The sequence below is a fragment of the Wolffia australiana genome, chromosome 14 (assembly GCF_029677425.1).
Source record: "Wolffia australiana isolate 7733 chromosome 14, ASM2967742v1".
NCBI lineage: Eukaryota > Viridiplantae > Streptophyta > Magnoliopsida > Alismatales > Araceae > Wolffia > Wolffia australiana.
The window spans coordinates 13517551-13535523 of NC_135848.1; the positions used below are offsets into that span (position 1 = coordinate 13517551).

The 17973-nt window shown below is 33.9% G+C and overlaps 1 protein-coding gene across 1 annotated transcript; it reads right to left on the reverse strand.

Annotated features, from left to right (window-relative positions):
* Window positions 1-1101: 1101 nt before the first annotated feature.
* On the reverse strand, window positions 1102-3598 carry AUR3 (ataurora3). The gene is made up of 7 exons (XM_078586062.1): window positions 3402-3598; window positions 3232-3321; window positions 2901-3143; window positions 2703-2798; window positions 1885-2099; window positions 1672-1744; window positions 1102-1400 (listed from the first exon to the last, which is right to left on the reverse strand). The coding sequence occupies exons 1-7, from the start codon at window positions 3441-3443 to the stop codon at window positions 1293-1295; spliced, it is 867 nt and encodes a 288-aa protein (XP_078442188.1). The 5' UTR covers window positions 3444-3598; the 3' UTR covers window positions 1102-1292.
* Window positions 3599-17973: the final 14375 nt, after the last annotated feature.

Sequence of the window (17973 nt, forward strand, 5' to 3'; positions counted from 1 at the left end):
AGGATGTTATAGAAAAATGTAAGAATTTAGGTAAGATTTGAAGTGGAGAGATCTTTAAACAAAGACACAAAAAGGTATTGAAAGGGATATATAGAGATAATAATATATTTGGATAGAGATGGCTATTGACAGGGAACGACTTGTGTACACGGATGCAAAATACATAGATGAAACAGATATACATTATAATACATATGAATAATCAGAGTTAGAGATAGTGATATCTATTGAGAGAAATGTTACAAAAATAAAAAAAGTTGCATGTGGAAATAGAGAAGAGAGAGAGAGACAGTTAGATGGACATATAGATACTAAGATTGACAGATAGAAATGTAGAGTTATATATATATTATTTAGACATACTGAGTCTGGGATAAAGATAGAGTTATGGATATGGTGAGACATATGTAATAAGAGGGAAAGATAGAACGAATTATGGTGAGATATATTGAGAGATAAATATAAATATATTGAAAAACACGTATAGATTTAAGGGGGGATGACAAAGTTAAATAGATTGATAGAGATAAAGTTATAGGCATAGATATGGCAAAATATACTTGTGTATACAGATATAAATTTCCGTATCGATATATATATGTGTGTGTAGGAATATTTATAAAGAAAATGATATCTCAGAGAGAGAGAGAGAGAGAGAGAGAGAGAGAGATAGAGAGAGAAAGAGTGTGGGAGTGAGATAGAGAGAGAGTGAGAGAATGAGAGAGATATTGTGTGAGATAGAGAGAGACGCTTAGAGAGGTAGTCATTGATGGACCTACAAAGATGGAAAGAAACTCGGAGAGAGATATCTTCACTAATTGGAAAGGCTTATTTTAATATGAAAAAAGCTAAAACAGTTCTTATTTTCCCATCATCCGTGTTTGTTAATCCGTCTTGTTCGGCCTCATTCCTGACTAAAACCTCTGGGATGAAACATCTCGTCCTCAAACCCTGCTCAGGGCCACAGTTTTTGTTCATCAAGAGAGGCATTGATTATTTCCCACCTGGAAAAGTTTGAATTTAAGCCCAGTGATTTTTGTCAATTACAGAGTTTCCGGTGGAACAAACCACCACAGCCCCAAGAATGTTATCAAGGAAAAATTCCGAGATAATTCTCACTACTGATTGATAACTTCTTTTTAATTTACAATTGTTCCATAAAAATGAACACCCTCAATCGATGGTCTCGCCTTGTTGACCAATTAGAGAGTTTTTACAGCTGAACATGGCAGAAATCAGCGAGGTTTGGCTGACAGGATTGCATGGTTATAAAAGAATGTTGACTGGGATTGTCAAACCATGGCGTTGCAGCTGCCTGAGGGGTCAGCATGTTTAAGTATCCATGGATGTTCCAGTATCTTCTGGAGTGAGAGCCTCTGTGATGAGTCCTTCACCAGCAACTTGAACAAAAAAAACAATAAATAGGTAAGGTCCGGAGAGTATTTAAGCTAATTAATGGCCATTTATGCTACATGAGGTTCGGTTTAGGGATTTGGGTTCAGGGTTTAGGTCTCTATTATACTTTCTGAATGATGAAATTTGAAAAATGATGAGATCCTCTGCTTCCTGGGAGATGTATGCCGCTTAAGGGTTTAGAGTTTGGGGTTTAGGGTTTATAACTCTATTATGCCTTCTTAGTAAAAAAAACGAAATTAAAGATGATAATTGTACCTTGCTGATGAGGTCCTTGGCTTCTGTAGAAATATACGGAGTCGCGGGGAACTTCAGGTCAACCTTCATAATCCTGATGCACCCATATGTGTCATTGTGATTGCAAATAGTGAATAGAAATATTAGTTATTCAGAAATGAATAAATGGTTGAACTAATGGGCCCGAGGAAATTTAATGAGAGACCCAAAAAATCCTCGGAGATGACAGCCCACCTTCTGAAAGTGTTGCCCTGGTCTTCCTCTTCAAAGGGGGGTACCCCATAGAGAAACTCATAGCATAAGACACCCAATGTCCAGTTATCAACAGCATAGTCATGGGCTTTTTTTTCCACCATCTCTGGCGCAAGATAGTCTATTGTGCCACACATTGTGTGTCTTTTTGCGCTTGACTGCACCGCCCATCCAAAATCTGCAATCTTCAGCCTCCCCTGATTCATTAAAAATAAGAAAAACGCTGAGCTGGGTGGGAAAAATAAAACAGAAAAACTCCATATTTGCCTATATGGAAAGCACAAAACAAGGCCATTTAGGAGCCCAGGAGCAAAATTTTCTTTTGCTGAACATTTTACATGCCTCAAAGAAGAAAAATGAAGAGTAACAGCACAGGAAACAGAGATAAGATCAAAATCCACCGTTCTAACAATCAGGACCATAACAGATTAAAACGAAAAGGGATGAGGGGGGAAATGAGAAAACAGAAAACTGACAAAATGGAAAGCACAAGAAAGGGCCATTCAGGAGCCGAGAAACGTAATTTTGCTTTTTTATGAATTTTACAGGGCCAAAAAAAAGGAAAACGCATTACAAAAGCACAGGTAACACAATGAGGAGCTAAAATTTTGAGAGCAGCAAAATAAAGTTTATCTAATAATCAAGAACAAATTCCAAACAAGGACGGTAAAGAGAGTAAGAAAATTTGATTTCCAGAGGGAATAAAATATCTTAAGAAGCATGAGTAAACAATTGTAGCAGAACTGAACTAACCTATCGCCGCAATATATATCATTGAAATTTGAAATTGCAGTGAGTACCTCCGAATCGAGCAACAAATTCTCAGGCTTGATATCCCTGTGGATAACCTGCTTCTCGTGGAGGTAGGCCAGAGCCTTCGTAAGACTAGCGATGTACTGCCAATTCCACCATCCACACCACAAAAAAAAAAAAAATTTAAAAAAAATTCAGACCTCAGGAAAGCACTCAATCAAGTCAAGCAGAGTTACGACAATCACCGTTGAAGCCCGCTTCTCAGAAAAACACTTAAGATCCTGGAGAAGTTTGTACAGCTCTCTTCCAGCAGCATACTCAAGAACAAGACAGATCCGGGTTTCATCGTGAAACCAAGCATAGAGGCGAAGAACATTAGGGTGCTCCAGGCTTCCCTGGATCTCAATCTCTCTCCGAAGATGGTTATGGTATTGGTACTTGTCCAATTTTTCCTTGAAAATTATCTTCAACGCAACAATAAACCCGCTCTGCGCGTAAAATTCATAGAAAAATGAAACCCGTTTACCAAATAATTCTATCCTCAAAACCCACAAAAATTTCGCAGAGATTATGTACCTCCTTCTCCCGGGCAAGGTAGACTTTTCCGAATTTCCCTGCGCCTATGAGCTTGCCGATCTCGAAATCCTCCAAAGACCATTCTTCCCTCTACAAACAGAGGCAATGGCGATGAAGAGAGAAAGAGGGAAGGTGAGAAATGGCTAATAGGAAATGGGTTTCTCGCTAACCTGGTTTTCTCGGCCTTCCTGAGAGAGACTCGGCGCTGCCATGAGCGAGGAAGATGGGTTTTCAGCGAAAAAAAATGCGAAGAATCAAGGCAAGAGTTGAAGAAGACGATCAATCCAAGAATCAAGGATCAATCCAAGAGCGGATCTCCCTTCTTCAAATGAAGTAGCCGTTGTACCTTCCCTGTCGTTTTTGTACTGCCCAGACCTGGAAAAAAGTATATTGTGAAAATTGAGTGTATTTTTAGTTAGGGGGTCGTTTAAGGATGAATTTTATTTTTTTGTCATGAGATATATCTTTTAACATCAAGTAAAAATTGAGCTTTAATTGTGAACTCATAGAAAAATATGTGAAGATGCAATTAATTTTTTATGGAGCATTTGCTTATGTGGATCATTCTTTATCATTATTTATTTCTAACCCTCGATTCAGTTGTAAATATATTGATTTCGAAGCCAAGTAGTAGATTTTGGTTTTGGGTTAGCTTAGGTTGCCTCAATAAAAATATTTGGTGACACAAAGTATTTGCAAGTAAAAAGCTTTAGTCATTCATATACAATGAATCAAGGACCTATCTTTCATAGTTGGACGTCACATTATTTTTTGTGTCAAGTTTTGGACAGATGGAATTTGCTCTGTTCAACTTATAATAAATAATGTTGATCATGCCCAAAAATTTGTTTCTAACTGTCTCCCACATAACACGCCCATCAAATGGCTACTTCCTAACATATCATAAGACATCAATCAGATCTCATCGAATGTAATAATATTTCTTTTCTGGTATGTCATTACATGTTTGATCATTTGTTGTCATCAGATCATTTCAATAGATTGAATACAAGTTTTTCACTCACTGTTTTCCCTCACGAAGCTTTGAAACGCATGAACCTATTCAAGGTACATATTACATTGTGCCGCACATCAATCAATATATCCACTACTGTACACCAGATCTAAACAACATGAGATAACCTTAGTGGTTAATGGCCTAAACTAATTGTAGCTGATGGGTCTTCCAGAACAGTAGGAACTACAATTTAAGTAATTCAAAAAAGTTCAGATATATTATGAAAGGCCTCCAAGAGATAAGGAAAACCACAATATATGTTGTCCTTGTCTCAAAGTGCAGAAAATGTACTCAATATTACAATAAAATCACAATTATTTTAAGTAAAAATGACACTTCCCTGATTTCACGCGTAAGTCCTCCACTTCCAAGTGCAAAATCTCCCGATAAAATGATATAAATTATGGTTTGTCGTTTATAATAAATTTATATTGTAACATATAAAGAACATGATTTTTGGAATAAACATATCTCTAAAATATCTAAAAGAGTTATCCATATTATTAAATATATAGAAAGATGCTAATTACACGTTGAGTCTTTCATGCCTACTGAATATAATACGAAATTAAGAAATTTTAATCTTACAAAAGACAATAATTTGTTCCTACATTACACAAATTTTTGCACACAATCTAAACTGACTTTTTCCAGTGTATTTATCAAATCAATGTTATGAAAACATGTAGTTATTTTAATAGTTATGTTTTTATAAACCAAGGATTTGTATACATCATAGAAATATCAAAAGATCAATTAAACTTTTAGACATTTAATGACATCAATGTTCTGATAAACATTCAGTCACATGATATTTTAGTCTACAAAAAATCATATTGCTTGGAATAAATCAATCACATTGAACCTACATATCTGCCATTCTATTATGAGCCAATGTTTGAAATACTTCTTACATGTAAATAAGAATCTTAAACATAGGGAGAAAAATTTAAATCATGATAAATTACTGTTAATAATATATTTAATTTAATATATTAAAAATATTATGATTGTAAAATATTAAATCATGAGGATGTCATTAGTGTTACAAAATGATAACTACACCCCTCACGGAAAGCTTTTCTGTGTCATTCACCAAAGTACCTTTACATATTCCTGATTGAAATATGCCTCTTTGATGCTGATTTAATATTAGGATTCGTGTTTAGAGTTTACTTTTTTAAAACATGGATAAAATTTTTCAACAAATGACGAGTATTAATGGTGTATCTAAGCAATAAAACTCTAGGTTATATACTTTTACTTAATGATCAGTCTAGATATAGTTCTCACGTCTCAACAAAACAATTCAAAATTGATTCAATAAAATTTTACCATAAATTTCGCTCATGCACTCTCTCATCAAATCCTGAAAGCATCCAAGTGATGGGAGAAACCGCAAGCAATACTATTTATATTGTTCTTGTCTCACAATTAAATCCTGAACATAAGAATAAAATTCATGAATACTTAAACTAAAAATGAAGTTTTCTTGATGTCAAACATTAAAAATCTCCCGATCCAAGTGGGAAATATCCAGATAAAAATATAAAGTATGACAGAGAATTTCTACTAAGTTTAGAGTGTAGCTAATAAAGAACATATTTTTGAAATAAAATTATAACTATGTAATAGTTATTCAGATTATTTCATTTATGGAATGATGATAATTGCACATCAAATAGGTTTGAAGTGTGTTGAGTTTATTTTTTCACAAAATTTAAGCATAACTTTCCAAGTGTACCTATAATCATAATTTATGAAAGTTTTTAATTATTTTAATGTTCAATTTTTATAAACTAAGGAGGATTTTCTGTAATATAAGCATCACAATGTCAGTTCAACCTTTAGACATACAAATACATCATTGTTTTCATGGAAATTATATCATATAATCTTTTAGTCTCTAGGAAATCTGAATCACTTGGTATAAATTAAGCATGTGAATATAGATAAATAACTCTTTATAATGATTATTTTTTAAATAATGAGATTGTTAAAAATTGTTAAGACATTAATATCTCATATATTAATGAGATTGTTAAAAATTGATTAAGACTTTAAATCATGGGAATTTATCATTATTATTATAATTATTGAAGAATAAATGAACTCATTTTAATGGCTTAATTCGTTTTTGAACTTTGAACTAGTCAGTAAAAAAGTATAAGATCCTTTAACTCTTATATATATATATTATATTCAGAAGGAATGGAGATTAAGGAATTAATGAATTTAAAATGATAATTAAGGGATTTAAGGTATGTTTTATGATATAATACACTGAGACTTGTGGCATCATAAATATGAGTCTTATCACATCTTAATATGAACGAAAAATGAAAACGATCAGTCTAATTATTTGTACATTATGGCATGATAAATCAAAATGACATAATCTCATTGGTTGTAGTTACAGATTAATTAAAACTAATGATTGATTTCAATCCAAATGAATCATATTGAGACATGTGGTGCGATTAATTTAAATATTGATACATTACATTTAAATTCATCAAAAATATAAATAAGTATCTTTGTACATATATTATGATTTTAAATATATTTTAATGAATATGATGTCAGAAAATTCCAAAAAAATATATTCTGACTTAAAATTAAATTTTCTATAAACAGCATAATGAGTAGATTAAATAAGGAAAAATTGGAGTATCATTAAATGAATAAATTAAATCCTTTTAAGCTAGGTAATGCACATATATGATCAGTTTAGTCCAAATTAATCTATAAAATTCATGATATCAGTGTGATATCAGGAGATCAAGGTACATACTAGTTTAATAAATTTAATACATGTTTCATGTGTAAATGAAGGATCATTATACACCTTTTACTGATATTTACTATATGGTTAAGAAAAAAAAGGTTAGTCAAGGTGCATCATACATTATTAATAATGACTTCATGATTAATATATTAAATATACACAATCATTTTATGATGTTTTTAAGATAATGGAGAACAACTCGTTATGATTTTTTCAGTCATATTAGTTATAAAAACCTTAGATATAAAAATTATTTGACATGTGAAAAAATTATTTAATGCTAGCTATTGTTTATATTTTATTTTTATAATGATAATTTCCAAAGACCATAATGTGGGTATCTTAACTGTATGTAATATTTATTATAACTAACTGATTAATTCTCCTCTCCTCTTATAAATACTCAAATACTTATCTTTTTTTCAAGTATTTTTTAATTTGAAGAAAAAATGCCCCACCAATAAGCATCACAATTATGTACTATACATGTTTAAAAATGATCTCTTGAAGTGATCTATTCAAGAGAAAATCTATTGATTAGTTTCAAATAAATGATTTTATTGATTGATGGAAATATATGTGGCATGCACACCTATCACAAATTCCATATCTGGTTTAGTTTTGATTAAAACAATATTTTTTTCATAGTGCATGTTCTATGCTTATGAATTCCATAAATACATGATCTAACTGGGTGAATTATGATGAGACATAATATAGACTTTACTAGTCTCTAAGAATGTCTTAAATATTCACATTCAAAGGATACTTGAGATGGACACTGAATTGACCTGATAGAATAACACTACCAAGTCTCACTCATTGATGAGTTCGGTTGATCTCGTAGTGATCATTCTAGAGATACTAGGTATATAAAGTTGGCATTGTTTTGCAGAGAGAGTGTACCAAATTGGTATGTATGAATCCCTGAATGGTAATATACCAAACTGGAAATCAAGTTGATTCATGTCACGGTTGTGTAAGTGGTCATTACAATTGAGATACCAAAGACTTCTTGTGGATGGATGATTGTACTTTCCATATGACCTACGATTTCTTAATCGTCTAATCTCAAACATTCTTAGCTCTGGTGCAATGAGAATTTTAGGAAGATGATTGAGCTTCCAATATGGGATATATAAATTTTTAATAAACTATGAAAAAACTAGATATATATTGATAATACATTATTTTATGGTTTCACTAAGCTTTAGACATTTTAATCAATTAATAATGTTACATCTCATTGCATTTTTGGTAAAATTATAAATATGGGATATAAATTTCCACCAATTATCAGAGCCCAAAAATCCATATGGCTATGGTCAAACATGGCAATTTAAATACCGTAAAATTATCTATGAAAATAACAATAATGTAAATCACTCAGTCTTAAGGGTTTTGGGGGCTAAATATAAGCATAACATCACCCAAACTCATGGTTTAAAATAATAATATAATGCTCAATTCCAATGAGAATGGTATCAAAAACTTTATGTTGATCCAACAACACTATCATCTCAATATTTTAAATCAATCAACCCAAAAACTATTTCATGTCCTATCTAGTTCACTTATTTAAACATTGTATTATGCTAAATAGATAAAAATATGAATTTTCAATAATATCCTACAATGCATTAATCATATTTATTGTCCATTTACTGGAAGGTCAATGCCACACCTATTCATCTATATGAAGGTAGGTATAGAATGCTCGTGTGAGCTGCGTACTTTGAACCATGAGGTTTTTTATCTTCAATTGCATATAGGGAAGATCTAAACGTGTGAACGCATAATATTTGTGTGTTTGTGTGGTGCGGAGCAAAATTTGCACCACTCTTCACACAAAATATTGGCACATTGCACTGCACACCGCACAGACCTCTGTGCGGTGTAAATTGTTGGGTTCGGTGCCTTGGTTCGACCATGGAAAATACGTTCCATGGATACGGAAGCGTGTCGATCGATTCACAATCAATCTATAAAACAAACCCTTGAAAGTACCTTTTGGGGAACTCATTCCAACCTTGACTTTTTTGCTCCGAGATCCTTTTGAAGCCGTTCACGCGTTCGGCCTCTAGAAGTATCCACGTCTTCTTCTTCAACTCTTCTTGAAAATCTAGAAGATCTCCTCACCATGAAGACACTCTTCCTTGGATGAGTGGAGAAGAGAGTGGAGAAAGGGAGGGCTCTCAAATCAGGCTTGCATGGGTGCTTAAAATGAGACCCCTTTCCCTCTTTATATTTCACTTAAGGATTTTTCTAAAAAATCCTCCAAAATAAAATATATCCACCAATGCCCTTATGACTTTGTGTGTGTGACCCTCTAGGCCCATGTATCGTTCTAGTTAATAACTTTAATGGCCCAATAATATTTATTGACCAACCTTATTAATTAACTATATCAACATATATATTAATTAAATAAGGATTGATTTCACCCAATCGATAGGTTAAGTTTCCAGCCCGTGGGGTGCCAAGCTATACCTCGTGCTCTAGGAGATATAGAGTAGTCTCGAACTCTCTCATGGAACCTTTACCGTCATTGGTTATTGTATATGTATAATCCATCATCCGCGCGAGACTCTCGAACGACTTAGGGTATGACTTATCGTCAAACCCTAATCCGTCATTTGATGAGTACTGATGCGTAACGTGGATCATTGGAGAACACTTTCTCCTATATCCTCACTACCCTAGCCAGGGATTTTTTTGCATCATTTTCCTCGAGTCAATCGCCTGTAATACCGTCTTACTACATCTGATCTATAACTTATTTGAATCCAATGATTAGAGTCTCATAAGTCATAGTCAAAATGTAGTCGTCCACTCACGAGATGTCCTTGGTGTCTCTCAGTGGATCACTTATACAACCATGACTTGAATCAACCTGATTGACGTTCAGGTATAATACCATTCAAGGATTCATACGGATCAATTTAGTGAACTCTTTCTCCAAAGAGCACCCTCTATCTGTCCTTGGTGTCGCCACGCTAATAGCCACATGATCATCTTACTTATCGTATAAGTAGGATCAACTAGTGCTATTCTATCCAGATAATTCAATGTCCGTCTCCACTATCCATCAAATAGGAATATTTAGAATACATGTTTAAAGACTAGTGATCACTGTATTATGATTTCATCATAATTCACTAAGTCATTGCATGTATTCATGTACCTCATTATAAACATCATACATAATAATAAGGAATGCTAATATTTTATTCAATGAACTTAAATAAACATGGTAGTGTGATTGGCTTGACGGCCACATAATACCCATCATGAATCAGTGCGAATGTGTGAATATTATGAAGACTCCCCCCTTGCCCTCTCTCTCTCTCACTCTTGGAGTCTCTGTCTTCCTCTCTCTCTCTCTCTCCCTCTGTGTATCAGTCATTTGCTCTCCCCTCTTCTTGTCTCTATTGCTCTCTGTCTCTCGCTCTCTGTCTTTCCCTCCCCTCTTCCCCTTGCTCTCTGTCATTTTTGACAGCATACATTGTTCTCAACTTTGTAAGTTGAGAATGATGTTGGAATGTCTCCACTGAGCATCGAAAACCCAAACTATCCATGTATCTGTAATTCATAAATTGTTATTAAGTTCTCCAATTTGGACAAAAAATCCTATCGTCAGCGATAGTCATTACATTTCCTCTGGATTCATCAAGTTACTGAATTCTGTGGGGATCGGATCGGTGAAGTTGTTTGAGCTCCTTCCTCTATAAATGTAGCAAGGTCGTGAGTCTTCCTAAGAATGGAGGGAAAGGGCCCATTAAATAACTTTGATTGAAATTTCTGACAAAAAATTCACAAAATCAAGATTATAGTCACAAAATCTAGGGTTCTTAATCAAAGAATCAAATGGTGTTGGGACGCTTACATTTTTGTAAGATAAGACAGATTATGCAGCTCTTCAGGTATGGGTCCGGTGACATTGATTGCATGTAATTTTATGCGATGAAAATAAGGGCATATGAATCTATAATCGTGGAACTGACCGCATAAGAGGAAAGGAATCAAAGGGTGTAAAGCAAAAATGAACAATTTGGTAATGTGGCAGACGGTGCTGTGTCGGTCATTTTCTTCTTCTTCTTCCGAAGATGATTTTTATCACGAAGATCCTTTTATACTTAATGGAGTTCTCATAAAAACCATTGCACTTTATTTTTTCCTCTAGTTTCTAATAAATATGATGCATATGAATCTATAGACCTATGTACCAACATAGTTAATAAATAAATTAGATAAAGTTAAAATTTATTTTTTATCCAAAGTCATTAAGTATATCCAATATATATCTATTAATGAATAATCAATTTAATCCAATCAATAGATCATGTTGCCACCATATAACATCATCAATTATAGAAAGTTCAAATGATCAACTAACTCCTTAATGACATATTCTTTTCTCTGCTGACGTGTGTGCATAATCCCTCATACACACAACACTTCTGAAATGACTTTGGGCATAGTCAATAATCAAACCCTAGTTCATCATCTTGGTTAGGACTGATGCATTAGAAAACCATCAAAAAACTAATTTTCTGATATTCTTTTAGTGCTTATTAGAAACTTCACTGTACCATCTGATGGAAGTATGTGTGGCCGGCAAGCCAATCACATATTCCACATCTCGTTCCATGTTCATTAATAGAACATATTCATTATAGTGCACTGATAAGTCTCGAATGAGTCATGTAATTATACATATTTTAAGGGCATTTCGCGATCAGTTCATGTGTAGTTTAAACTATTTTATGAAATATTGCATGTCATGCACTAAATAGAGCAAATGATAAAAATGATTCATTTTAATGTCATTTTATGCATGTTATACAATTTAAATATTTTGTTTTTGTTGAAATATACATTTAATACCTATTTAATTTTCTCATGTTCTATTTAGTATCTTGTCTATGAAAAATCTGTATTGAATTTGAAGAAAGAAAAAAATAATTAAAGATAAAAAGGGGGATCATATTGGGCCGGCTACCATGCATTCCAAGCAACAGGCTTCAAGCCAGTAGTCAGGCCAGCGAGCGCGGAGTGTTCAAGCTGGCCTAGCCGCCGGCGAAGCCCATGCACAAGGAGCCCAAGAGCGTAGGCCCAAATCGTGCCCAGAACAGGCCCAACAGGAGATGCTAAGGTCGCGTTACAGAGGTATGTGCTTTGATTTCACTAGTAGTAAAAAAAATTTGCCACATATTATATAGTACATTTTATTCATGAAATTTCCAATATGGGATGCAAATCCCATGTTTATTTTGTCTGCATTGGGCCGGGCCACAAAGAGAATACGATCGCGGCCCAACGGGCCGCAACCTCAAGAAAATAAGAAAGAAAAAAAAAGCAAACCGAGCTTCGAGCCAATCTGGCCCGAAGCTCGGCTCTTTTCGAGCTTATTTAAAAGACGGATATGATCATAGTCGTCCGATCTATTTAAAGAAGATCGGACAGCAGAGATCTACTCCATCTATTTAACATATTTCTATTTCTTCAGGCTGACGCAGCCGCAGGACCCCTCGACGCACGAATTAGAATAAGCGTGGCTGACAGGGGGGCTGACCGAGCTCACTGACGTGGCAACAGATTTCGAAGAATAATCTCCAACGGGCAGGGGTATTTTGTCCACCTTCGCCCCTGGCCGTCGACGCCGCCGACCGGAGGCTGTTTTCGGCCAGCAAAAAGGACCATTTAGAGATCCAACGATGGGGGAAGACTCCCAAGTCCGTCCCCCTCCATCAGACGGCTTAAGTCGTCCCTCCCAAGCCATTAAAACGGGACGGAGAGCCCCAATTTGAGCATCTCCGGCCGCAAGAAAAGAAGGAACAACAGAGGACTCTCGAAGGTGACCCAGTAGCTGGCAAGGTGACGTGACACGCCTCTAAAGGCTCAAAGGACTCTCGAGAAGGTCTCGGAGGTCAGTTCTTCATCGAGTCGCATCCGGACGGAGGAGGAGAGCAGGTGAACGACTAAACGGAAGCTCCATGATGGCGACTGGCGCCGCTATCCCTGTTCTCCGAATCAGGGCATTCGGTGAGATCTACACCGTTTTGGGACTAGCGGAAAGTTTTATCAAACATTTCACCGTATAGTGCTTTGTGATCGATTTTGATTCACGGATTTTGTTGGGGAATTTCATCAAACACCTAGCGTGATTGATAAATATATTTGATTTTATTAAGTTCACCTTATAAAAATTAAAAAATCTACACCTGTCCCAATAGCGACCCTCATTCGGGCATTTCGTCGAACACTAGTGGGTCGTTCGACAAAAAGTCCTCTTATCTTCGATTTTTCCTCTACATAAACTATAGAAAACTTATAAAAATCATATAAACTTTACATAACTACATATATAATCCTCTCTTGACCCAGACCAAGGCATTTGGTTGAACACCTCTAAGGTGTTCGACTAAATAACCCAGACTACATTCTATAAAAACTATAAAGAAAGAATATATAACCAAAAAAAACAACTGCTAGAATAGATATAACCTATTCTAACTTTTATTACAACTATAGAATAAATAGTATACCTGCATAAATATTAAATTCCGCTACTCCCTCTTAACTTCTTAATATTTCTCTTTACCTATTTTTTAGTGTATAAAAATACTATAACTCGTCTATTCTATATGAATATATATCTGGATACTTATTCTTAAAAATAACTATCTTTTCTCTAGCTATACTTCTATCCTTCTTAAATATAATATCTAGGCTCTTTATTTCTTTATTATTCTTAGTACCTCTAGTACATATATATAATCTTAGACATCTTTCTCTTCTATACATATCTTATTATAGTAATATTTCATCCACTTATTACTTAATTCATCTTATACTTGTTATCTTTGGTATTATTGCTATATTTTAATAACTAATAACTCGATTATCAAATTTAAACCTAAAGGCCAGTCCCTGTGGAGACAACCTTACTCCAACTATACATTTGAGTAAGTTTCTACTTTTTATAAATTTTATTTGATTGTAGGCAAATTAAAATTACAAAAATGATTAAAGTTAATTACGCAATTTGTCTCTATCATGCACGTGAGATGCTTATAATGAAGTCCACGAATACATGATCAGACTTAGTGAATCATGATGAGATGGTAATACTGAGATCACTAGTCTTTAAGCATGTGTTCTAAACATTCCTATTCGAAGGATACGCGAGAAGGACATCGAAGTATCCAGATGGAATAGCACTATCTAGCCTCATTCATATGATGATTATGGTCAGTCCTGAAGCCATTAGTGTGGAAACACTAAGGATAGATAGTGGGTGCCCTTTAGTAGAAAGAGTTCACTGAATTGATCCATACGAATCCCTGAATGGTATTATACTGAACTGTCAATCAGGTTGATTCACGTCACAGTTATGTAAGTGGTCCTTAGACCTGAGACACCAAAGACGTCTTGTGGACGGACAGTTGTACTTTGAGTATGAACAACTTGTCCCTAATTATGGAATTCTAAATCATCTTAGTTCGAGTGCATCACGAAGTTCACGAAGATGCTTAAGTCGTCAAGATGGGATTGTCCACTCTTGGTATAAGAGGTGACAGCTCAAGGAAGATGATGCGATTAAGTCCTTGGTCAAGGTAGTGAAATATCGCAGAAGAGTTCTCCGATGATTTTCAAACGCTTCAGTTCTAACTTGGATGACCGGATAGGGTTTGACAATTTACCATACCATAAGTCATCCTAGGAGTGTCAAGTGGATGAGGGACTATACATACATGGTAACCGATGACGAACAAGTTCCATGCGTGAGTCGACATACACTCCTTTGTATCTTCTTGAACACGAGGCGTAGCTTGACACCCCACGTGTTGGAAACTCGACCTATCAATTGGGTTAAATCGATTTAATGATAATTAATATATAATGATAGTATAGTTAATTAATTTGGAAGGCTAATAAAGTTTATTGGGCTGTTGGATTCGTTAATTAGACTGATACATAGGCCTAGAGGGTCACACGCAAATGGTCTTTAGACATTGAAAGTTATACTTAAGTTTTGGAGTTTTTTATAAAATTACCCACTTAGTATAAATAGGGGAAAGTCCTGAACAAAATTCAAATAGGCTAGAATTGTAAAGGGCCCTTCCCCTTATTCTCCCTTCTCCCCATGACTCCTCTCCACTCCTGATGCAATCGGGATGGCGTAAGGATAGTGACGGACGTTGAACTGGGCTGGTCAATAAGAAGGAGGATATTCGATGATCAGAGGATCGCGTAGATACATCTAGAGGCTACACACTAGATCATCTCAACTCGTCTCGCTCTGGGATCCAAGAAATCACAGATGCAATCCGTGCACATGTTCTTTGTTCAATGGTTTTTAATGATGCCATGTGATTTCACTAAAGTCTTCCGCAAAAGATTGTTTTGATTTCTTCATCCATGGCAAGGCCTATAGAACCCAACACATATATGATACATATTTCTTCATATTGAGGAAGGATAATCAGCTTCTCCAACTCAATGAGCAAATTGATCTAAAAAATATGCATATGAAAGTACACATATTTATGAAGATAAGTATGATAACTTTCATGATTTGCAAATCACCAAAAAAAAATCATATGCATTTAAATGACCTATCCTTATAATTTTTGTTCCAAATTGTCTTGGGAAAGCTGAGGGCTACATTACAAGGTATGTACTTCACATTAAAGATAGAAGAAATTTTCATGATGAAAGTCATATGATGGAGCTATAACTTGTTGGATAACACTTTTCAATAAAAAATTGACTAGAAAATCTGTTCGCTCAAGTTTAATGGTGTGAATAGAAAGGTAAATAGTAGTTAATTTCTTATGATTATCATTATTCTTATAAACATTAGGAATTTATGCCCCATTAGATGGTACATGGAAAGTTAATTTAGTGCCCAAATATAGTATTTTTTATGAAAACTAGGGAATGTAATCATCCTAGTATATTACTATTTGTATAGTATTATATTTAGTAACCTTGTGGAATTTTAGTGTAAGACCTTGGTAGTCCAAAAGGAGAATAATGATAAAATATTGTGCAAAGATATGTGAAATGAATGCAAAGCAGTATGATCCATGAAGCCAAAACCTAAAACGTCCATATCATCTGATCCCATTAAACAGTACATAAAAAAGTCAAAGATGCTTCAAGATTTTGTTTATTCTAAACCTCGTTTGATGAGTATTCTATGATTATATCCTTTCAAAATGTGATAATCTACATTAATAATTAATGCTGTGATTTGAAGTCCGCAAGAAGCTAGAGAGACATTTGTACATGGATCCAGGCAGAAGGAATAAACCTAATGAAGGGACGAGCCTCTAAAGATATATTGAATAAACCAAATGAAGGAGAATTGAGTTAGAAGAAAGACTGACACCTAGTTGAAGCATTAAAGAGGAAATAAACTAAAACTGAAAAACTAATAATGTGCTAAGTTGAGGGTACTGGTAATATACATTAACTTATTTTAAATAATTTATGTTATTATAAAATATTTATATATTTCATTCATAAACACTGTTGGAAAAAGAGGTATTGGAGATCAATAAGAATGGGTCGAATTTGTGTTTTCACTCTTTCATCCTTTTTTATATTTATATATTTTATCATTTACAGAATAAAATTTGGCATTCTTGGGTTAACACTAGTCATTCTTCACAAAATGGAATTTCTTTTACCCTGGTTCGGGAACCAACCTACTTGGTTCCATCATCCGGCAAAAAGAATCAGTAGGTCTCTTGAATAATATTTTGCCACAAACTATAGCTCTCACGTGAATATATATTCTATCTGTACTTGCACTCTCGTCTTATAACTTTATCCAAGGTTTCTCTAAATAATCTTTTTCCACAAAATATAATTTATCCATGGGTGTTATTTCACTTAAGTTATCCAAAAAATTGACTAAAAGTGTAAATGAAAAAATACAATGGATCCGAAATCATTGTATTTCCACTAATATTACATACTTATTGGGTTCCCCAACTAAGCATGCTTTCACTCAGATTTTTATAATGTTTGTTAAACTAATTATAAAATTAACTTTAGGTTGATGATCCATGAAAATTTGTTTATGAGTTATCAGGGATGCTCTCATAATTTAGTCAATTCTTCAAGGTTAAAATTGGAGCTTAATTTTTTAAGGTAAGTCAGAGGCTTCATATTATAATAATTGAGATGAGTAAACTAGTTCAAAGAATCAAGTGACCATCTGATAATTAATGAAAAACCTGAAGTACATTATACTACCACTTAAAGAATATTTCAATTTTGAAACCATCTAGGTTTTATTATTAGGTATCAAAATGTTTGCCATTATTATCTTACCATTTTTTTTGGAAAAAACAATGTATCTAAACACACTTTAATCAGATGTATAATATTATTTGAAGAGTTATTTGTGGAGAATAATGATGCATGTTGATGTAAAAACACAGTTTTATGTGAATATATATATATATATTTAAGTTTAACATTGATTTATAAATTTCAGAAAATTATCATCATGGGGGGTTGGATGCCTCAAAGATTCTATGGGTTCTATGGGTTCTTGCAATTATAACTTGGATCCTTGGTAATTAGAGTGTTCACAATGAAAATAAGTTAAATTTATTCTTAAAAAGTATACATAATTATTTCACTTAAAGGCAGATCAGATTTTAGAAAATTCATGCCCATAGAAGAAAATATGAAAATTGGAAATTTTCTTATATTATCCCTGTGCTGAACTTTTTATTCAAATATCAGTATTTATTATGTAATCTATTTCAATGTCATTTTTGCCCAAGTTTTTTAACAGACCTGTATGATTTATGACATAATTTTTTGAGTGTTGGTATTTTTTCTAAATTTGAGTAAGAAGTATTTATTCAGGTTTGATGAATTAAAATTTTTAGTTTTATGGTATAGATCA

Bases quoted from the DNA above. Each gene is read 5' to 3' on its own strand.
- AUR3 (XM_078586062.1), bottom strand. From the start codon at position 3,443: ATGGCAGCGCCGAGTCTCTCTCAGGAAGGCCGAGAAAACCAG. The intron at 2,799-2,900 runs GTGATTGTCGTA...TGGAATTGGCAG, and splicing joins CTGAGAAGCGGGCTTCAACG to TACATCGCTAGTCTTACGAA. The intron at 2,100-2,702 runs GTACTCACTGCA...TTAATGAATCAG, and splicing joins ATTTGTTGCTCGATTCGGAG to GGGAGGCTGAAGATTGCAGA.